The sequence below is a fragment of the Vanacampus margaritifer genome, chromosome 3, assembly GCF_051991255.1.
Source record: "Vanacampus margaritifer isolate UIUO_Vmar chromosome 3, RoL_Vmar_1.0, whole genome shotgun sequence".
NCBI classification, from domain to species: domain Eukaryota; kingdom Metazoa; phylum Chordata; class Actinopteri; order Syngnathiformes; family Syngnathidae; genus Vanacampus; species Vanacampus margaritifer.
Genome location: NC_135434.1, coordinates 12,520,339 through 12,545,224, shown reverse-complemented (window position 1 = coordinate 12,545,224; position 24,886 = coordinate 12,520,339). Strand labels below are relative to the sequence as shown.

General features: G+C 38.7%; 1 protein-coding gene across 9 annotated transcripts in view; it reads right to left on the bottom strand.

Annotated features, from left to right (window-relative positions):
- pde4d (phosphodiesterase 4D, cAMP-specific) overlaps nucleotides 1-24,886 on the bottom strand; it is a 220,437-nt gene that overhangs the window by 47,686 nt on the left and 147,865 nt on the right. The window contains exon 1 of one of the 9 annotated variants that reach the window (XM_077562179.1): nucleotides 18,663-19,781. The exons of the other annotated variants lie outside the window; for them this stretch is intronic. Coding sequence (XP_077418305.1) covers nucleotides 18,663-18,751 — 89 coding nt within the window. The 5' untranslated portion in view covers nucleotides 18,752-19,781. Of the gene's footprint in view, nucleotides 1-18,662; nucleotides 19,782-24,886 lie in introns of those variants that run through there. 9 annotated transcript variants of the gene reach the window in all.

Genomic DNA, 24,886 nt, shown 5'->3' with positions numbered 1-24,886 from the left:
ATTTAAATTATTTTATACTGTCTTGCCTTTGTCTGTGTGCCTTTATTTGGAGCGCTGTTCATGTTGTACCCAGTTTGGCCACTGAGGGGCAGTGTGGTTCCACGCGGTCTAATACACTGTCAAATTGTAGCCACATTAGAGAGTAAAAGGAAAAGGCACGATCAAGTTATTCCAATAAAAGTTGTTTTTTTTTTGCAGTGTGGAGCCGTTCTTTTGAGAAATAAAAGTGCCGGGAGTAGCGTGCTAATTAGCATTTGCGACTCAGACTGGAGTAAATCATTACAATACCTTGCACATCTATAGATTGAAGCAAAAATCATTGTCAATCAAATCATTTTGAACAAAAATCGTTCTTAATCGAAAATCGTTTCTGAATCGAATCGCAGGCCCAAAAATCGGAATCGAATCGTGAGACATTCAAAGATTCCCACCCATAAATTTAATATTTGAAAATGAGCATGATCAAAAAAATACTACAAAAACAAACTACCTTTCCAAACTCAACTGTTAAAAAGACTTTAAAAAAAAAGAATATACAACATAATACAATACAAATATAAAAATAAGTAAACTACTATTAATTCTGCTACTATTACATATTGTTAATGTATTATTACATTATTAGTAGCAGATAGTATTGTTATCATTTTCCTAATCAAACTAAACTGTGAGAAATGAAACCTGACATTAGCCAGTATAAATCTTTCCCTGTCAGACTGTAGCGGTGACCATTTGGACACAAGATCAATTTATATGAGGCCACTAAACCCAATCATTCACATTTCTTTCAACACCTGCAATTCACAGTTTTCACCAGTAGGAGGAAGTAACGCACCACAAAAGCAGCCAAGAGTCAACAGAGGACAACTCATCACAAATCAAGTTATCACAAATGAGAGGAACAGCAGAAATGCGGTATGGACAGAAAGCAAAAAATAAAAATAAAAACACTGCAAAATAAATCTCTCATTTAAGTGAACGTAGATAAGGAGCAACATTTCGAGACGAGTTTGTTTCAAAATGTGTGCCTCGGCGGTGTTCCGCTTGCTTCTCCGTTCTGTCACACTCATCCAGCGTGTGACAAGTAGATCATGTGTGTGCGCGCGCATGACGATGCCGTCACATCGGTGGCCCCTGTGACACCCGCGTGTACGCACACAGTCTCCATGTAGTGACTTGAGTGCGTCGGGACAGGTGACACGCACGCTCCAGTGCTTAGACAAGCATCTCCTCACAAAACAAAGCATAATGCTTTACACACGCTGTCAGCGCATCCAATGGCGCCACTGCCGTCACTCGGGTCTCCAGTCGTCCCTGACGCACGCCCACCAAGTAACCACAGGTCCTACAAGTACTCGCACTCTATCACAAAGTCCGAACATCCGGGCATTTTTTTTTTTTTTTACATTTCCGCAATGCCATCCGGGCATTTTTTACATTTCCGCAATGCAAACGCTTCAATCCTTTCCACGGTGTCGACAAACGAAATATTGCATTGCTTTTGCCTGTGACTAGCATACAAACCAGGCAGATTGTTATAGCAGTCAAACGACATTTCGTCACATTTTGAAGTCAAAAAAAAGTCCAGAATAATAATAATAATAATTTCAAAATATCCTTTACATGTTCTAATCAACCAATCAAATGATGCAAAAAAAAAAAAAAGCTCCTGTCATATAGTTTAAATTATATGGGCCAGTACTACTGATTCTGAAGGACATAACACATGGCAAACAACAAATTTTAGTATACAGTATATACATTTTGTGAAACTTTAGTATGGTGGTGTGTATGAGGTACACAGTAAATTTTGTGCAGTAAATTTTACTCTAAAAAGAGTCTATTTGGTGCCATTCTAAATAGAAAAAATAATTTACACTTGGAAGAGAGTAAAATATTCAGAGTAAATTTTAGCATGTACGGGAGAATTTGCCTATCCCATGAGAAAAACCTATTAAATATTTTTCACTCAGAAATTCTAAGTACATTTTGTAAGGAGAGATTTTGTCTAAATTTGACAAGTTTATTTTGAAAAAAAGTCACTGAAGGGTTGAGGAACAAACCCACAACTTCAGATTGGGAGACAGCCAATCTACTCCCTGAGCCATACAGCTTCCTACTGTGTGTTAGTATATCGCTGGAATCGTCATAACTCCAAGAGACCAAAAACATCTAATTTTGGATATTAGCAAACAGCAGGAGTGGCATAGCTCAGGTGGTAGAGCGGCTCCCAAGCTGAAGGTCGTGAGTTCGTTGTGTAACTTTTTGTAAATAAACAAATAAAATTAAATAGAAAAATAATTATCTTTTTTTATTTTTTTTTTTACTTTACTATACTTGGAATTTTATTAGATTTTGGTCATGGGATAGGCTAATTCTTTTGTAAACAGTAAAATACTTTATATTATATATATATATATTTTACTCTCTTCTAAGTGTAAATTCGATTCGGTTTAGAGTGGGACCAAATAAACAATGTTTAGTGAAATTTACCGTGTAAGATCAAAAAATATTGGGAAATTCTGTGTAGTAGAGTACACTACTTCTACACAAGCACTTTGTCAGGTTTTAGTGTAAACCAGACTTTTTCTTTTTGTGCTATTGTTTCTCCACAGATAACGCAAAATGTGAGTGACAATCCGATTCGACAAAGAGGCGGCGATTGGCCATGCAGCCATCTATCTTGCACCACTGGCTGACAGGCTCGTACAGAGAGCACATACATCAGAGTTAATTGAATTCTCCGCAACGGTGGATAAATGGTTAAAAAAAAGAAAGAAAAGAAAACATTCTCTGTTGCTCCCGCTAAGGTGGCAGATTATCACCATGGCAACTGCACCTCGTCCACGGGAAAGCAGGGTGACATTGACTGACTATTCATCTTCCGGTGTGCATGAATGAGTAAAGTTATGGCGAGGAAGAGTCGGCACGCTGCTTTGATGCCAAGCAAGCGTCTCTCGACCAATGCCGCGCCTCGAATTAAAGGGGAGAAAAACGGGCCGTTTTGCGTGACCGGGGCCAATTCCCTTCGCCTCACCTTGGATCTCACTTCCTGCCTACCTTTTGCCGTGCCCGCCGAGTCATGTTTATGATGTGGTTGCCTTGGCGATGTGGCAGCTTTGAAAAGGGAAAGGTAACCAATCAGCATGCAGTTGCTAAGGATAAGAAATGATGACAAAATAGAGGATGACGAGAGGGGACGCGCTGGAAAGACAACACAATGGGAAGTGAGCCAAAAAAAAGAAAAAAAATTGCAAGGAGCCATTTTTCTTTCACAATAAGGCAGTTTGCAATGCATTCAAATGACAAATGTAAATAAAATACTTGAGCATTAATATAATTAAATGTAATACAAATATTGTGCTTTTAATGGGCTGAAATATTCAATATTGTGTTTCCACCGTAACCGGGGCTGTTATTATTTACTCAAATGCACATCACATGGGGGAGGTGTGTATTTGGGAGGAGGGGGGGGGGGGGGGTATACAAACATTTGTTAAGTAATTAATCCATTTTCTATAGCTGGATGACTTTGACTTTGCCTATCTGCAGGGCAAATACAGACAATACTACCTTTATTAGTAGCTTCTTTTAATTTTTTTTTTTTACTTTGAATTGATAAAAAAAAACAAATAATTTAAAGTTTTGTTAGCTGCTTTTAATGATGTTTTATTTATTTTTTATATATTTTTTTTTATCAGGAATGATTTTCCCTCCCTGATCAGATTTGAAAACTGAGTTTGTACGAGCCATCGATTCCGTGATTGCAACCTGAAACATCCAATAGCCAAATATAAGTCACATATTTCTTCACCTACTGCTAACTTTGCTTATTCTTTATATTTTCCCACAGCCTGGATGGGCTGTGGCACCATGCTGCCTCTCATAGGTCTATCTTGGTACTACAGTATAACAGACATTTGATTTGCAGTACGTGTACAGTGTGATGTATTGGTCATCCAAGTACATCCCACATTGGGATAGGGCTGTGCAATTATTCAAAATTCAATTACAATTTCAATTATTACACTACACAATTACAAAATTAACATGATTGTAAAAAATAAATTTTTAATACTAATTTTGAGTTGTTTGAGTTGTTTAAATGCATACATTTGCACCTTTTTAAAAACTTTAATAACTAATTTAACTAATTTGCTCCCCAAAACGTATAAAAACGTTCTCTTTTAAACTAGTGCCATGGTCCCAAAAACGTATGAATACGTTTTTTAAAATGTTTTTTAAAATGTTTTTATGCTAGAGCATGCAGAAGGCTTTGATGCAGCCTCTGACCTGAAGAGGTCGCTTAAAGCAATGACAGTTATTACAAAAAAACGGCCAGCAGGTGGCAGCAGAGTATAAGAGATCAAAAGGGCCATGTTGCAAAAAGGCTCTCTTCCTCAGTGTTTTAAACAGATTTGTGAATTAATGATGTAACTTAGCTATATTCTAATGCTAATTGCTGAAAAACGGAAACAGATAAAAAAACGTTCGCAAAATCAGTCAAAATCCAGTTAAACGGCTGGGAGCGAAGAGGGTTGCTTCCGTGAAAATGGCTAGGAGTGAATGAGTTAATACATTTTGTTTCACCCAAAAGGAACTTGCATAATTATAGTGTTTCAAAGAATTGTATTTATCCTAATAATTATTACGTTTGAAAACGTTCATGTTTTGCACCAAAAACGAAATTATCGTCCTAATTGTGATTTCAATTACCAAAATAATCATGATTAATATTTTCTTCATAATCAAGCAGCCCTACATTGGGGTGGTAAAAATCATTTAAGATGGAAAAAAATCTTTACACTTGAGCTATTCCAGTGCAATACGATTTATTTGAATGAACTGGCACTGCTAATTTGTTAGCATTCCAGTGATGCGGCGACAACAACGACACAAAGAAACAGATGTTCAAGTGTTACCCGGGAAGTGCCGTCGAGCCCTTGCAGGATTTACGTCGTCCGCGCACACTAACTGTGAAACCCGCTTCCTCTTTTAAATTGATGGACAGATGAATGGACGTGGGCATCCTTTTAAACATCACGCATGGCCACACGCACTCACACACATGCAACCACCGCACTCGAGATGCCGTACGGCGCGAGCACATGGGGCAGCTAATAGGTTTAAACTGGCAGCGGGCCCGGTGATGTCAGAGTAATCCCTCATTAAAGCCCTGATGACATCACTACTACGCTGGTGAGAGTGTGTGAGCGAGAGTTGAGGCCACATGCTTGTGGACAAGCTTTGTGTGTGTGTGTGCGTATGGCTCTCCCTTTCTGTTTGCATGGCAAAACACTCGCCATCCTACCTTTATTGTGTGGACATTTCTTTGTGTGAACATTTTGGACGGTCCACAAGAGAAACCCCATTAGACTGAGAGCGTGTTTGTGCGTGTGTAAAGGGGACAGCCTGTCATTGTGCGCCAACACAGAGCAGGTAATCCAGGATGTTCCCCAACACTCACACACACGCGCAGACACGCTCGGAATGGAACGCTAGTGTTTTTGTGTGTGGCTACACAATGTGTTCGTGTGCAGTTTATATAAGCGCGCCATCACCGCGTACGCTCACACGAACAAGAACATACGGTTCTGCATGGGATTAACACGACCAGGAATAAATCCTATTAAAAAGCAGCGCAAAAAGAGAGTTTAATGCAAAAAACACTGGAAGTTAAAGAACGGTGTAAAGAGTGGCAGAGATGAAAAAATAAATAAATCCTTGTATAGAAACATTATATATAATTCATAATTGTACATTTTATATACAAAGACCTGGACAGGTGTAATTCTACATTACTAGTTATTGTTGTTATTTTTTGAAGAGTCAACAAAAAAATACTCTATAACATTATGTACAGTATTTTAATTAATATGACTTAGCAGCAAAATCCACCCGTTTTTAGCCATCTCATGGGACGGCCATTTTGCCACTTGCTTTTGACTGAAAATGACATCACAGTGCCGAGGGCCTCAGTTTGCAAACAGTTTGGTCACATGACCACATCCATGAGTCGTTGTTACCGGACTTGACTGACTTATTTGACGTGACTTTCCCTTTTAAGTATTATTATGGTGAAAGTCTCGCATCCCTGAAATCGTACTATTCTGAATTTGGCGAGAATTTACAGGAGAAATGTGAAACTCACTTTAAGTACGGTGGCCATAAAGGGATCAAGAAGGCTCGAAATGAGACAAATTGAGAGTGACGGGTGCATGATTGTCGACCAAAAAAAGCATTGTTTATTGTAATTCTGACTTACCCACTTGCTTAAAAAATTGAGGCAACATCGCCGCTGTACAAATGGAACTCTGTCTTAAAGGGGTTATGTTATATGCGACCTCATTAGTCTGAATTCTGATTAACATCACATTTGTGGAATATGAGTTATGAAGCAAAATCCAACGTTTTTATCCATCTCGGGGTGCGGCCATTTTGCCACTTGCTGTCGAGTGAAAATGACATCACAGGTGCTCAGGGCTCAGGCAACGACCAATCACAGCTCACCGTTTTTCTGACGCTGAGCCACGATTGGTTGTTACCTGAGACCTGAGCAACTGTGATGTCATTTTCACTCGCCAGCAAGTGGCAAAATGGCCGCCGCCTTCTGATACTGATAAAAACTGCTGGATTTTGCTGCTTAACTCATATTCCACTAACGTAATATTCACCAGAATACCGTATTTAGAGTATTATTGTCAAGAATTTCTTTGGAGGTTGACTTCCCCATTAAAATGAGGACCCCTGTATAGATTGAATTTTAATAGTAATATTATGGTAAAGGTTGAACACCACTTTGGTCATACTATTCGGAATTTGGCACACATTTTTAGTTAAAAACTCGAGACGAGACCATGGCCTTTTTGTTTGGTGTATTGTTTATCTTTTCTTCTTCTGCGACACTTATTCAAAGTACGGTGGTCATAAAGGGGTCAAAAAGCCTCAAAAGTAGATTGAAACCATTGAAACCAGCCCTTAATTGAAAGCAAACGAATGCACGTACACAACAACTATAACAGATGGAATAAAAAACCCTGCGGCACATTTGAAATGTTGTCAGTTCATCATGAGCGAGTCCTAGATGACTGCTGACTTGAGTGTTATTCTACACACCGAGTTATAAAGTAACAGTTGGGATTGTGCAAGTGGGAGTGCGTTTCCTCCAAGGAAGCCGTTGCATTCATCGTGTGCCAGCGCGCACGCACACACACAGGAAAGTGTTGGCTAAACATTGGTTCTAAATGTTTGTACAAATGTGGATATAATGCCAAGTTTTCGGGGGGGGGGAGTGAGCTAGCGAAAGAACGTAGCGGTGCAGAAAGTTCCAAGTCTGTCATTATGACTCTGATCCGGCCAGGTACGAGGGGGGACTCCCTCTCTAAACCCGTCTAAGCCGTTGATTACGTCCAGCCATAAACACTGTCGTCATCCAAATCGCCAGCGTCATCCAGCTTCGCCGCTAATGAGGGCGATTCCCGGAACGCGTGTCAGGCGCCGCCTCCGGAGGCCGCCGACCACGAGGGACGCGGTTGCGCCACAGCATCTGGCCATGTACTAAGCGCTTATTACCTCCTCCAAGGGCGTGAGGGTTCTAATCACTGTGTGTTTGTTAGCAGGATTAAAAACGATTTATGGAACACATTTCTGTGGTATTTTCCCCCTTCATGTTTATTGACATTCTTAAAATGCTGAATAATTACTGAGAATAATCTTTTACAATCACGTGTAATGAGGTGGGAAAGGTATAGCCCGCGGGCCACATATGGCCCACTCCGATTTTAATCAGGTCCACTGATCTCATCCTGCAATGGTTGTTGCTTTCCTTAAGCCAAATATTTTCTAAAATTGCTTAATTAAAATATATTTGTACACACTCACACGCACGCACATGCACATACACACCCACACACAAAATAAAAATTAATAAAAAAAAATAAAAAAAGAGAGCAACGATGATGACATGTCAAATCGGTAAAATTACCGAATGAACTGAGCTCTCCAGGAAAAAAGAAAACAAATATATATATATTTGTTTTATTTTTATTTAATAGTCATTAAATGTTTATGTTTATAGTAAGTGAAATGTGAAATATTGTAAGAATAAGTATAATTACATAAATAATGACATGTAGAAAGTTTATTATTGTAAATTTAACACATTTTAAATGTATTTAATCATTCATCCAATTGATTTTTTTTTTTAAATAAAAATGTTACCAATTATTTATTTGTTTAAATAATTGAAATAAAAATGAGAATGAATTATTTTATTTGTAAAATGAACCATTTAAATTTTTTATTTTTTTTTAAGTTATCTACTAATGACCTAACCACTCTTTTGATGTTTTAAAAAAATATATATATATATTAAATTGCTGTCTGTTGTTGGATTGGCACTGCAAATGAGTGTCAATTGTGTTCATAATTGCCTTAACAAGGTGTCCAAAAATCGATAGATGCAAAGGCCACTTAGGAATTTTCTTACTTTAATTAATCAAGCCCACCAAAATCAATCAATCAAGCAGTATATTGCATATTGTTTATATATTACTTTTTTTTTTTTTTTTTTAACTGCAAGGATTTTACAAGATTTTGGGGCATTTGAGACCCTGTAACCCAGCAGAAAATATGAGCCCCCAGTCGAATCCCATTTCTAAATCAATTAAGTAAAAAAGAAACAATCTGTCATAAGATGATCATTTTTGTTTGTAAAAAAATAATATATTTATTTACCACAGTGTTATGGAGAGAAATGTTATTTAATTGAAAATTGTTCATTTACATATTTAGAAAACCTTGACAGTCTATAAAACTAATTTATTAGTGCATGTCGCAGGCCGTTTAAAAATGAATAGTGGGCTACAAATGGCCCCCGGGCCATATTTTGGTCACCACTACCTTAGAATAACAAATACAGGCCTTGAGGACACACCAGGTTAATACAGGCAATTATTATAATTTTCTAGCGGTGCCTTGACGGAGGTCTGCGCCATTCTCACACAGCCAGGTTCGTACCCTCGGTTCCAACTTTGACAAAGGTTACGTCCAAGAGTAGCCCTCCGAGAGCAAGACGTCTAGTCGTCTACAATATTATTATTAGATGATTTCCTTCCAACGCAAATACAACACTCCATCCACATTGTTTTTGCTTCATTGCCATTTATTAGCAGCGGTGGCACCATTGAAGTGGACGGCTCCTTTGTTCATACAGGAAGGACCCGCGCTTGATAGCATCTCTGGGCTAACCCCAGGTTTTGTTTGGGTCAAAGGCTGACGTACATGGCCGCACAGTGGCACTCTGATTCACCGCGCGTATTACGTTTCACAGAATCAGCTTACAAGGAAAACTACAAAGGTCTGTCTAATGCAAGTTTGGGGGCGGGAATGTGGCTAGTGAAAGGATTAGCCTCCGGGGCTAGCCATTAATTAGCTTCAAGAGGCTACTATCTAATGAAATAGATTCCAAAACAGGACATGATAATCTCATGTGATGGCCTGGTAAAGATCATCACTTGACTTGACTAAAACAGAAGAGTCCTATGAAGCAAACCACATTTCAAATCCCAAAACCAATCAGTCATTTCCAGTCAGTTAGTGAGTCCAAACTGCGGTGATGTTCCTAATTTCCAACAGCTCACAAAGACATGCGTCACGACCGCCAGCCCTGGGGAGGGTGCCAGCTCGCTCGCTCTGTCTTTCTTATTGATCTGTCCGTCTTCTCCCCTTTTGTGGGCGAGATGAATGCCAGATTGAGCGGCCCCGTGTAGCAGCTGCTGTGCGGACAGCGCGGCCTGATAAATCAAATTGAAAGAGAAATGGATATTTAGAATCGATGTGATCTCAAAAGCTGCCTCAGGGCTTTGGGGAGCCTTATTGCTATCACCCCCCCCCCCCTTCTCCTTAAAGTATGGCGTCATGTAGTCATACCTGCCCCTTTCTATCATAGAAATATTGTTGTGTCGAAAGGCTCAAATCTTTATTGGTCATGGTCGAACTTAATTTGCACAAATCTATTTCTACAAGACCTTCGGGGGTTGTTTCAGGCTCCAAATGACCATTTTGTGTCATTCCAGAGACTTTATTCAACTGACCAGTGACAACCTGCTTCACTACGATCAATGCCCAGGGAGATTTTCTGTCCGTTTTCACCACTAAAGGAGACATATTATGCCACTTTCCCTCAAAATTAAATAGTTCTCAGTAGTCTTAATAAAAAGCCTGACATTCATCGGTTAAAATGCCTCAAGGATGAAGAATTACAGGACGCTGATCAACCTGATAGTGGTTATGTGCAGTCAGTCTTAATGTAATGTAAAGAGTACAAACACTTCATTACTTCGATTCAATAATCACTTTCAGGTACACGAGATTCTCACAATCAGAGAAAATTGTGTGATGGTTAGAGAAATCTCCAGGTGACATTATTTCATTTTGCCCAACTGTGAAGATCCCAAATCTGAATCTATAGGCCGTTCACAAAAAAAAAAATCTCACACACACAGTTGTCAAATTTCCCACTTGATGGGTGGGCAGGCCCACCAGAGACCCAATTGTTTGTATACAAGTTATTAACTCATACAATGCCATTGACGGCTATTGACGTCAAAAATTAATTTGAACTATTTCTATTAGTTTAACATTTTTTTCCACTTTTGTTAACAAGAGTATGAAAACCTAGAAACATTTAGAACACATATCAAATTCATGATTAATCGTGAGTTAACTATTGAAGTCATGCGATTAATTACAATTAAAAATGAGGAAATCGCAATTAATTGCATGACTTTACGAGTTAAATTACGATTAATCACACATTTTATATATGTTCTAAATGTACAATAAAAAAAATCTAGGTTTTCATACACTTGTTAACAAAAGTGGAAAAAAAACTAATAGAAATAGTTCAAATGAATTTTTGACGTCTATAACCGTCAATGGCAGTGAATGAGTTAAAAATACATTTTCCATAATATCCCCCTTTTAAATCGGCTTCAGTAAAAAGGCACAAATCTGTGATTGGCATTAGACTCAATTTTGACAGTGGAGAAAAGTAACAAATGAATGAATCTTACTTCATTTTGCTCATTTGATTATTTCTCTCGGAATGTTTTAAACTCTTGTTTCAATGTCTACATCTTATCGAGTTAGACTAATAGGGGTGGCGAGTGGCCATACGTGGCTGTAGCGCAACTTCCCATTTCCGTTGAGACCGAAACAATAACACCTATGTGACTGCAGACAAATACTGCACTTCATTTTAACTTGTTTAATTCAAAATTTGATTAACTAATTCACTACCATTGACGGCTGTAGACGTCAAAAATTCATTTGAACTATTTCTAGTAGTTTAACATTTTTTCTACTTTTGTTAACAAGAGTATGAAAACCTATATTTTTTAATTGTATATTTAGAACAGATATAAAATGTGTGATTAATTGTGAGTTAACTATTGAAGTAATGCGATTAATTAACATTAAAAAAAAATAATCGCCTGACGCTTTGAATTTTTAATAATCTTTTTTTAAATTAATTACACATTTTATATATTTTTATATTTTTTTTACTCTATTTATATTTTATATTATATATTAATCTATGTTTTCATACTCTTGTTAACAAAAGTGGGAAAAAATACGTAACTAATAGAAATAGTTCAAATGAATTTTTGACGTCTATAGCCGTCAGTGGCAGTGAATGAGTTAATCAATAATCAATTCCATGCAGTAGACAAATTCTTAATCTATTAGTCTCTCATTAAGTCAATTCCTGGTCTGATTCATGTTTCCGCACACTCACACGCACTTGATATACACGGGAAATCAGAATTTCAGTCAGTTAGCAAAATTTTATGAATTTCTGAAAAAAAAAAGAAAAAGGCCGAATTATTTGTATTTATTTATTAGTAATAAAATGCCCTCTTATTTGAAACATTCATAAGGTTGAATGAGAAACCACTGAGATACACTGCATTCATGCAAAGCAATACAATACTGTACATTGAGGGTTTTGAAATGCAGGCAGCTCACAAAAGAAGAAGTCGGTAGTAAAGAGAACGCAAGCGCAACAATGTGTGAAGTTGAACGTAAATGATGATGATGATGATGATGATGATGATGATGATGACTCAAACATGCAGAATAGTGTGGGGGAAAAAAAACATTCTGGACATGAAGGGCCTCGAAGCAAAATACACACAATGAAGTAAACACTGTTTCTGATCAAGCAAGTCGTTGCTTCCTCTTACAAAAAAAAAATCAGGAGGTGAAACAGGGAGGTCTTTGTGGGTAAGAACTAACATTCCACGTTAGCGGCCATGCACACAAAACGGAGACATATTGGTGAGAAACATGTCTGTTATGCTTCAAGTCAGTTCTTAATCAAGTTACCACTTCACCGCGCTCCTCGTGGGATGCATCAGTGTTCTCACTGACTACATAACATATGCGTTAGTACAGACTAATATTTATAAGGTTGTGACAGTCAAAAATCTAGTTGGTCTATCACTAACCAATGCTAAAGTTTTAACTACAAAACACAATTGTAGTCTAAACTAGTTTAATAATATGAAACCTTTATATGTAAATACTGTCGTAAGCAAAATAAAAATAAAGGCTGGATGCCAGTACAACAGGTGGCGCTGCAATTCCAAACCATCAGATCTAATTGCCTCATGTTGGGCGCTCGGTTTTCTACAAATTCAGAAAACTGTAAAAACGGCACTGCATTGAAGCATTTACTGCTAATGAGACGCATAAACAACAGCAACAACAATGGAGACAGAAAATGATGTCCTGTATTTACTTCCAAGGGCCACAATAAGCGTTTTCGCATTGTAGTTAGAGAGTCAAAATTAGCATTTTGCGCTTCGTCAAAACATATTGAATGACGAAACCAAAAATCACAGACTTGTACGTTTTTCCAGATAATTAAACCGCTGAGACGGTCCCAAAAGCTTCGCTGAGGTGGACATGCTCACGTCACGAGATAGTCAGCTCGGTCCTATTTGCGCCGTACCAACTAGCTAGCATGGAGCTTTGGCTAGCTAGCTAGAGCAGCTAAACACATTGCGCAGTCGCTATTGAGTAAGCTACACTTCCGACAAGTATCTTTCGCACAATAGAATTCTGACGAAAGACGGATAGGTAATGCTAATTGCTAACTAATCTAAAAGCATATCTGTCAGACATCTATTTTTAATTATTTTTGTTTTAATGTCATGGTCGGCTGTGGTTTTGGACCTAAATGTTAGTGTGTGTGTGTGTGTGTGTGTGTGTGTTGGGGGGAGGGGGTGGGGGGCATACAGCGAGGAGGCCAAGGTGGTGCAAAACGTGCCGACAAAAAACAACAAAGTCCTAAATCAAAGCAAACTCAAGTGGCATGACGAGTAACCAGCAAGACATGGCCGAAGCGACAAAACTTGCGACGCGACAGTGGACCGACCCAGACTGGACAAACACAACAGACTAAATACGCCGACACTAATGAGACCCACCTGGGGAACACAAGAGGCTGATGGCACCGATTGGTCAGACACACTGGCAAGGGAAGAAACGCAGGTGGACGTGATCAGACATAACGAGACAAGGGGAGAAATCAGGAACACATGACAAACGCCAACCACAGGCTAAAACAACAAACCTACCCATAATAAACAAAATCCAACCCCTACAAAACCGAAACCTAACATTTAAGAGTAATATTGTCATATGAGATTCAAATGATATTGACATGTTTCGGGTGCATCGTTTGTGGTATCATTCTGGTGTAAACCATTAATATCGGCATTTTTTTCAAGATATGTATTCTTCTCAACTTACCACTATACAAAATCTGCTTAATTAAACAATGAGAAAACAGCCATGGTTTACACCACCCATATGGTGATAGCAAAGCTTCTACATATGAAGGATTTTTGCCACCAAGCTTGTGTTTTCTCTCTCTCTGCCACATCACAATTCTGATGCAGGGAAAAGGTACGACGTGTTGAGCTGCTTGGCCTCGCCGTGGTTAGAGTGTGGAGAGCGTAATGAGAGCCAGAGCGCTGGCACCACACAAACGAGCAGGAAGGCAAGATTGATACTGCAGTTGAGCAGCACCTCACGCACGCACACACACACACACACACACGCATGTATGCACACTCACACAGTGCTGGTAGGGGTCCTTGGCATACCCTGCAAACTGTGACTGATGTGTTTGTGTCATCACAAGTGACAGCAGGTCTCAGGTCTCTCCAAAGTAAAAAAAAAAGAAGAAAAAAAAAAGCCAATTTCAAAAGCAAAGCAACTGGCAGCGATAGAAAGTCATCTAAAGTTTGCTCGGGCGCGACTCGAGTCAATGACACAGGGCAATGGCAGACGAGAGTGAGATAACAAGTGTCTCATTGTCTGAGGCGAGCCTGAGGCTAATGCGCAAGAGGTACACAGGAGGGTGTCGAGGCACAGGAATGAAAATTGACCATTAACCAGCAAACTATGTGAAAAACGCATTCTCCGTCATCCATAACTGCTCAAACAAGCCAAAATAGCTCCGGTCCTCAGACCGGAGGTCTGGGTTACATTTCAATGAATTTAAAGCAGTGCTGAAGGCAACACACATTTTCTTCAAATGACAACAACCACATCAATCACACTTAAAATTGATTGTATAGACCATATACCCCCCCATGTAATAGCTCAAAATGCACAGACTGTCATCCATCCATCTATTTCCAATGTCGTTGTGGGGTGCTGGACCCGATCCAAGCTGATTTCGGAAAAGGAAGAATAGGGCACGTATAGAGATAGACGATCATTCACATTCACACATCAGTGGCTGGGAACTGAACCCACGCTGCCTGCACACAAGCCAGGCAAACAACACAAAACCATCTGCGACTCCTACCCAGAATATATGTATTTTTTCTTCAGATGGATGGATGGATAGATAGATAGATAGATAGATGGATAGATGGATATATGGATGGACGGATGGATAAATGGATGGATGGATAGAGCAATGGCTAGATGGAAGGATGGATAGATGGATGGATAATGGACAGACAGACAGACAGATGGATAGATGGATAGAGGATGGATGGATGGATAGATTGATAGATGGACGGATGGGTAGATCAATGGATAGATGGATGGATGGATAGATGGATGGATAACGGACAGACAGACAGACGGAGGAGACGGATAGATGACGGATGGATAGATCGATAGATGGATGGATGGATAAATGGACGGATGGATAGATGGTTGGATAGATGGCTGGATGGATGACGGACAGATGGACGGATGGATAGATTGATAAATAGATGATGGATAACGGACAGACAGACAGACGGATAGATGACGGATGGACGGATGGATAGATCGATAGATGGATGGGTGGATAAATGGACGGATGGATAGATGGATGGATAGAGCAACGGATAGATGGAAGGATGGATAGATGGATGGATAACGGACAGACAGACAGACAGATGGATAGATGGATAGATGATGGATGGATGGATAAATTGATAGATGGACAGATGGATAGATGGACGGATGGGTAGATCAATGGATAGATGGATCGATGGATAGATGGATGGATAACGGACAGACAGACAGACGGATAGACGGAGGAGACGGATAGATGACGGATGGACAGATGGATAGATGGATAGATGGATGGATGGATAAATGGACGGATGGATAGATGGTGGGATAGATGGCTGGATGGATGACGGACAGATGGACGGATGGATAGATTGATAGATGGATGGATAGATGGATGGATAACGGACAGACAGACAGACAGACGGATAGATGGATAGATCAATGGATAGATGGATCGATGGATAGATGATGGATAACGGACAGACAGACAGACGGATAGATGACGGATGGATAGATCGATGGATGGATGGATAAATGGACGGATGGATAGATGATTGATAGATGGCTGGATGGATGACGGACAGATGGACGGATGGATACATTGATAGATAGATGATGGATAACGGACAGACAGACAGACAGATAGACGGATGGACGGATGGATAGATCGATAGATGGATAAATGGACGGATGGATAGATGGTTGGATAGATGGCTGGATGGATGACGGACAGATGGATGGATGACGGACAGATGGATGGATGGATGGATAATTGATAGATGGATGGATGACGGACAGACAGACAGACAGACGGACAGATAGATAGACAGCGAAAGAGATGATTTTTTTTCACACTACTCCAAACATGGACAGAAGGGAAACGCCTCCATTATCAAGGTGCAATTAATTATAAACATCCTCCTGACACTTCCTTTGGCTATGCAATCACACACACGTGTGCACACACACATTTGAGCTCAACAATGATGGTGCCCGCTGGTTACTGATCGAGTACAAGCAAATTCCCTGCCTGGGTTTAAATGGAGGCCATGCAGCTCATCTGTCACGTTTCATAGGACGAATAACTTGCATGTGACAAGCATGACAGCTTATTGAATTGTGACCGCACAAAAGCTTTTAAAGGGCATGACGTCACACTCAGGCATCTGCACAATTCAATTAGTAATGAAACAAATGCCTCATTGATAAAAAACAAAAAGAAAAGAATAAAACCGCTCTTGACTGCGGCCTGTACAAGTATCAACAAATTACCCAAAAACTAAGAAGTTTTAAACCTGATCTGTTCTCACATGTTTGAAAAAGTGTAGCAGTGCGAGCTTCGAGAGAGCAACAAGGATGTTTGAGCGTGTTTAAAGCAATCGCAAAGGTTATTTGACGGCACCTTCCTGTCTATAAAGCCCGCCCTCTTCCGTGCGTGCGTGACAGTGCAGTAATATAAAGACACTCTACTGACGTCTTCATGCACGTCAATGTCAAACTTCCGCGACTGGAACAGTTCAACTTCTTGAGGGACAAACTCGCTGAACCTTTTAATGTGATGATAATAAACAGAACAGTCTTGTTAAAACTGCCTAGTGAAAAGCACCGACACGGAACGGGGGTACCAAAAAGTCGGCCAAGCAATATTCCTAAATAAGAGTAAATAACAGTAGGGGTGTGCCAAAAAAAAAATCGATTCACATTTAGTATGATTCAGAATCGATTTTAAATGTGCCAAAATCTATTTGATTTAAATTATTTTATTCTGTCTTGCCTTTGTCTGTGTGTGCCTTTATTTGGAGTGCTGTTTATGTTATATGTTTGGCCACTGAGGGGCAGTGTGGTTTCACACGGTCTTACACACTTTTAAGTTGTAGCCACATTAAAGAGTAGAAGGAAAAAGTCACGATCACGTTATTCCAATAAAAGTTGTTTTTTTTTCAGCGTGGAGCCGTTCTATGGAGTGATAAAAGTGCCGCGAGTAGCGCGCTAATTAGCATTAGCGAGTCAGACTGGAGTAGATCACTACAATTCCTTGCACATCTATAGATTGAAGCAAAAATCATTGTCACTCAAATCATTTTGAATCAAAAATCGTTCTCAATCGAAAATCGATTCTGAATCGAATCGCAGGCCCAAAAATCGGAATCGAATCGTGAGACATTCAAAGATTCCCACCCCTAGTAAACAGAAACTCTTTGTACAGTGCGCCTCCACAGTAAAATTAGAATTTTCCCACTTTTTGCTTCAACCGGCAAATTTTCTTTATTTGCTTTATAACGCGTATCAGAATTCGGAATTTCACACCTTTTTTTTCGTCAATGTTCTGGATGGATGGCAGCCACACGGACTGGAGAGGTGACAAATTTGACCTGCGAAACTTCAGAAGGAGTAGCAGCTGCTTCTTTTAGACTTCTTTTAGACCCACTCACCACTATCCACCCCTTTTGCTCAATGGCTATTGGTAGCACCAGTCCCACATTGTAACATTGGAAATATGCCACCATGCTCTGACCAGCAAGCAGTAAGACTACATTTCCCATGATTCTTAGGCACGGAAGCAGGAAGTAGTTCCAATATGACGGCTCCCGATTAGATACGGATGAGAATGATAACACAAACAAATAGGAAAGAATTTAACAGGTACATTCGCTTTTTTAATGGGTTTATCGTATGAATCGCTATGACAACGCATGGCATTAAAAACGAGACGCCGGGTTGGGACCTGTGTAATATTGGGACAAAACAATGGGATTGGCGAAATCCACCAGGAAGCGGCACATTAGGCACAACCGAGACTGTCCCGGGGCAATACGGGACTATCCCCAACAAACCGAGACGTCTGGTTTAGCCCAGACAAATAACAATAAATAGCGTGAGAATTTACTACGTTCAACTTAATATGACTTTTCAAGATAAACAACGGACAAAGTTCTCGAAATGGAAGAAATTTGCCACCCAACTAGCACTTTCTGACGACATCCCCATGCGTTTCCTCTCGTTTTCGAGTGTAGCTCTGGCACAAGTACAATATTCCCGCGAGACCTTGTAGCCTCATTGGAGATGATTAAAAAAAAAAAAAAAAAAAAAAAAACAGACAGCGGTGTCAAAGCCCAACAACTCAGCGCAACATTTAGCTGTTGAAAAAACTGTCAGCACTTACTACCTTGTTTACGTTTGTTGCCGAAGAAAAATAACAGGAAGTGTCGGTCCCGTTTCACAATAGGTTTCCTGTCCTGCGATTGCACGGGGGGACTAAAGGGCAACAAGAGTAATTTGTTGAAACTCACCATATCCAGGAGTGTCTTCTAAAGGGAAAGTGGCTAAGGTGCTTCATGGTCCTGTCACTGGAGACACCTGGACACAGTCCGGGCTTCATGCCGAGGCTGACTCAGCTCTTTTCGGACTCGGATTCTACTATTCTATCCACAGGTGAAGACCCGGTATCATGAGTGGTGTCCCATGCTGCAGTAGACCAGACGAGTCCAGCACAAAATTATAAATAGAAGTCTTTGGTTGCAATAAAAAAAAAGCACTTAAAAAATGAAGTAGCACCATCAAAAAAAAAATCCACTATCAAAAAAAGGCAGACGAAATCCCAGTGTCAAAACTGCAGCGTCTGGACTCCCAGCAGTGCGGCCACCCACGCCGAGCCCTCTGGGCCGCCGCCGCTCCTTTTTTCCTGGGTATTCTTCCGGCAAAGGTCTGGAAGTGACGGCCCCGCATCCACATGGTGAGCCGGCTTCAGGAAGTCATTCCTCTGGAGAACAGCTGACGGGGGGCAGCGGCGGCGGCGGCGGCGGGACGAGGAGGAGGAGGAGGAGGAGGAGGAGTGGCGTTAGCGTGAACGAGCATGTCGCAAAGCGCTCTGCTTTGTCTCGCTCGCTTTCTCAACATCCCGCGGAGGAAAGTAAGGAAATAGGGAGGGAGAGAGGGAGGGATGTGAAAGAAAAAAACAACAACAATGAGGCATCTGAGCCTATCTGAGCCTATCTCTGCCTCCCTCCCCCCTCCCCCTCCTCATGTGGGATGTCCTGAACCCTGTGTGAGGTGCGCCTTCCCTTTCCACGCCGCTAAAACCGATTGATCCTCTTAGCATACGCGGCCGCGCTCCATTCCCGAGCGACGTGTCTACACACGCGCACAACTCAACAGAAAGCCGGTAGTGTGTGCGTAACGCGCACGAGTCATCCCGCCCACTTATATCCATCTGTCGCCGCACCTTTCTTTTCTTTGCGGAGTACGCCTATGTTTGTCCGCCGACGTCATTATGACCACGCAAGCAGGCCACGCCGGTCTTATGTTGCATTACATGTGGTTCGTGTGATGTGCGTGTGAGTAATGCCACAAAAACATGCAAGGGGGGATTCTTGGAAACTCGTAACGCAGCACGTTAACTGCCCTGTAACGACTAACCAGGAACAGACATTCCTCTCTTCTTGCACCAGCACCTTTGAGACTCAGTTGAAAATTGTCTGTAAAAATTTTAGGGGGGTTGTGCATTGCGCTTAACTCATTCACTGCCATTGACGGCTATAAACGTCAAAAATCATTTGAACTATTAGTTTAACTTTTTTTCCCCCTTTTTTGTTAACAAGAGTATGAAAACCTAGATTTTTTTATTGTACATTTAGAACAGATATAAAGATTGTGATTAATCGTGAGTGAGAACTAGTGAAGTCATGCGATTAATTAGGGTTAAAAAAAATTAATCGCCTGACGCTCTGAATTTTTGATAATCTTAAGTTATACACTGCCATTGACGGCTATAGACGTCATAAATTCATTTGAATTATTTCTATTAGTTTAAAAAAAAAATCCACTTTTTTTAACAAGAGTATGAAAACCTAGATTTTTTTTTTACATATAAAACAGATATAAAGATTGTGATTAATCGTGAGTTAACTAGTGAAGTCATGCGATTAATTACGGTTAAAAAAAATTAATCGCCTGACGCCCTGACTTTTTGATAATCTTAACTTATTCACTGCCATTGACGGCTATAAACGTCAAAAATTCATTTGAACTATTAGTTTAACTTTTTTTCCCATTTTTGTTAAAAAGAGTATGAAAACCTAGATTTTTTTATTGTACATTTAGAACAGATATAAAATTTGGGATTAATCGTGAGTTAACTAGTGAAGTCATGCGATTAATTACGGTTAAAAAAAATGAATCGCCTGACGCCCTGAATTTTTGATAATCTTAAGTTATACACTGCCATTGACGGCTATAGACGTCATAAATTCATTTGAATTATTTCTATTAGTTTAAAAAAAAAAATCCACTTTTTTTAACAAGAGTATGAAAACCTAGATTTTTTTTTTACATATAAAACAGATATAAAGATTGTGATTAATCGTGAGTTAACTAGTGAAGTCATGCGATTAATTACGGTTAAAAAAAATTAATCGCCTGACGCCCTGACTTTTTGATAATCTTAACTTATTCACTGCCATTGACGGCTATAAACGTCAAAAATTCATTTGAACTATTAGTTTAACTTTTTTTCCCATTTTTGTTAAAAAGAGTATGAAAACCTAGATTTTTTTATTGTACATTTAGAACAGATATAAAATTTGGGATTAATCGTGAGTTAACTAGTGAAGTCATGCGATTAATTACGGTTAAAAAAAATTAATCACCTGACGCCCTGAATTTTTGATAATCTTAAGTTATACACTGCCATTGACGGCTATAGACGTCATAAATTCATTTGAATTATTTCTATTAGTTTAAAAAAAAAAATCCACTTTTTTTAACAAGAGTATGAAAACCTAGATTTTTTTTTTACATATAAAACAGATATAAAGATTGTGATTAATCGTGAGTTAACTAGTGAAGTCATGCGATTAATTACGGTTAAAAAAAATTAATCGCCTGACGCCCTGACTTTTTGATAATCTTAACTTATTCACTGCCATTGACGGCTATAAACGTCAAAAATCATTTGAACTATTAGTTTAACTTTTTTTCCCCCTTTTTTGTTAACAAGAGTATGAAAACCTAGATTTTTTTATTGTACATTTAGAACAGATATAAAGATTGTGATTAATCGTGAGTGAGAACTAGTGAAGTCATGCGATTAATTAGGGTTAAAAAAAATTAATCGCCTGACGCTCTGACTTTTTGATAATCTTAACTTATTCACTGCCATTGACGGCTATAGACGTCATAAATTCATTTGAATTATTTCTATTAGTTTAAAAAAAAAATCCACTTTTTTTAACAAGAGTATGAAAACCTAGATTTTTTTTTTCATATAGAACAGATATAAAATTTGTGATTAATCGTGAGTTAACTAGTAAAGTCATGCAATTAATTACGATTAAAAATCACCTGACACCCCTAATTTTTAATAATCTTTTCTTTAAAAAAAAATAAAAATGAAATCTTTGTTATTATTTTTTTCAAATTTTTATTAATCTTTTTTTTTTTTGAGAAAAGATTATTAAAAATTAGGGGCGTCAACATTTTGTGTTCAAAGAGGAGGATTTTTGTTTTTCATAGAAAATTATGCCTGAGTACGTTATGTAACAACATTGTGGTAAGACATGATAACTTCCAAAGGCAAATTTAGTAAGAAATCATGAACAAATATTTCACTAATGATCAAGAGTATTGCCTCCACGGCACTCGCAGGTGAACTGGATCGATTTACTTATTTCTTTAAGTTATGGGGAGAATACAAGGGACAGATCTGCAAACTCTCATTTGGTGTGAAACACCAATTTTCTCAACAGCAAAAACCAATATGCTTGACATTTCTATTTCACAACAGTGTGCCTTTTAACTCATTCACTGCCATTGACGTCTTTAGACGTCAAAAATTAATTTGAACTATTTCTATTAGTTTAACATTTTTTCCCACTTTTGTTAAGAAGAGTATGAAAACCTAGAATGTTTTTTATTGTATTAGAACGGATATCAAATTTGTGATTAATCGTGAGTTAACTAGTGAAGTCATGCGATTAATTCTGATTAAAAATGTTAATTGCCTGACGCCCTTAATTTTTGATAACCTTTCCTTTTTTTAATCTTTTAAAAAGAAGAAAATATTATTAAAAATGATTGGCGTCAGGCGATTACAATTTTTAATTGTAATTTATCTTATAACTTCACTAGTTTTTCTTTTTTAAGAAAAGATTTTAAAAAAAGAAAAGATTCTTAAAAATTAGGGGCGTTTGGAAAAAAATGTTAAACTAAAATTTTTTTTTTAAAAAAGATTATTAAAAATAAAAAAATTAAAAGTACAAAAATGTTAATCGCCTGACGCCCCTAATTTTTGATAACCTTTCCTTTTTTTAATCTTTTTTTTTTTAAAAGAGAAGAAAATATTAAAAATTATCGGCGTCAGGCGATTACAATTTTTAATTGTAATTTATCTCATGACTTCACTAGTTTTTCTTTTTTAAGAAAATATTTAAAAAAAGAAAATATTCTTAAAAATTAGGGGCGTTTGGAAAAAAATGTTAAACTAAAAAAAAAATTAAAAAAAGATTATCAAAAATAAAAAAATTAAAAGTACAAAAATGTTAACTAATAGAAATAGTTAAAATATATATATATATATTTTTTACGTCTATTGCTGTCAATGGCAGTGAATGAGTTAAACTGTGGCGCATGTAATGGGCATAAGGATTAGATTTAAAAAATATTTTTCATGTAACCTACCAAAATAAGTCAATATTCGACTAATGACAATGTTTTAACTTGGTACAAAATCCTGCAGCATTCTCGTGAGAACAAGCTGAAGCCTATTCGAGTGTGAAAGGGAACCATACGTCATGATGTCATTCATAAGCACTGAGGTGTGGAAGATAACTGCAAACCCCCGTGCGCATGATTGACACTGATTGTAGAAAGCGTGCGTATTTGCGTGCGTGCGTGCATTTAGGAATTTAGGTAGGGGGTGTGGCTTGCGAGGAAGTTATGAGTGAAGGTCGGCCGTGTTGTGTGTGTGTGTGTGTGTGTTGTGCATTACAAGCCATAGCTGTGGCGCGCCTCCAGTTGCTTGCGGTCTGAAAAACAGGATCCAGCACCGCTTCTTGCACACTTCCTGCCCAACACGCACGTCAGCAGCCTCTCAAACGCTGCCAGGAGTCAAAACCGCCTCTGTCGGCTTGCACCTCCGAGCGACGCGGGCTGGGTGGGGCAGCCGGTGACGGGCGAGGGACCCACTTGTGGCCAACGGCGCGAGCGAGATGCGGTCCCGCTGGGAGACTGCGGTCGCTTTGTGCGCGCAAGCGGATGACTTGTGTCGTAAAAGCGGCGACAGGGAAAAACATTTTCATTTAGGAGGCTTCAAAGGACAGTCGCAAAACTAAGAAGACCTCTTTCAAGGCTTAACTGAAGTCGGAAAAAAAACTGTGGGGTGCCATATTTGTGGTTGTTTGTAAATTCATTCAAGTTTAACTCATTCACTGCCATTGACGGCTATAGACGTCAAAAATTCATTTGAACTTTTTCTATTAGTTTATTTTTTTTAAATAATCTTTTCTTTTTTGAAAAAAAGATTTTTTTTCTTTTCTTTTCTTTTTGAAAAAAGATTATTTAAAAATTAAGTCGTCAAGCGATTAAAATTTTAAATTGTAATTAATCGCATGATTTCAATAGTTAACTCGTGATTAACTCTTTGACTGCCAGACGTTTTCAGAAACGGGATGTCGCCGGTGCCAGCCGATTTAAGCGTTTTGACTGATCTTTCAAGGTCCACAGAAAATGTTGTGTTTGGACTATGGAAACACACATACTACCAAATGAAAGATTGAACTCGTCTTCTACTGACGCCTACCCAATCTTGTCAAAAGAGAGTCATTGCTGCCATCTAGGGGCCAAAAATAGTCATTAGGCTCACTAGACCTGCTTGAAACTTTCACCACAGCTGGGCAAGGCTTTACTCCACCCGTTTCAAAAAAAAAATAAAAAATGGGTGGACGTCTTTTAACGTCTTTGTCACTCCTCCGTAGGTTTTTGCAGAACGTCATTTAACGTCTTTGGCAGTAAAAGAGTTAATCACAAATTTCATACTTGATCTAAATGTACAATATTTTTTTCCCCTAGGTTTTCATACTCTTGTAAACAAAAGTGGAAAAAAATGTTAAACTAATAGAAAAAGGTTCAAATGACTTTTTGTACGTCTATAGCCGTCAATGGCAGTGAATACTGTAAGTTAATGGTGCCATTTGTGCTGAATTTGCGTCATTAGATATAAAAATGTCATTTCTTTATAAACATGTTGAATATCACAATAATATTCAAATCACAACAGCCATATCGCATATTTGCTTTTTTCCCAATATTGTGCAGCCCTACTCTGCACCTTTTTTGTATGAAATTAGAGCAAAAAAAAAAAGAAAAAAAAGACAAAGTTGAACATTTCAGTTTTTTGAAAATTTGGAAACATTTAATAAACTATATAGGGAGCTACTGTATCTACGTAATAAAATCTTCATTTAACTTTTTAAGACATTTTAAATACTGTAAAGTAATGCAATATTGTCTAGAAAAATGT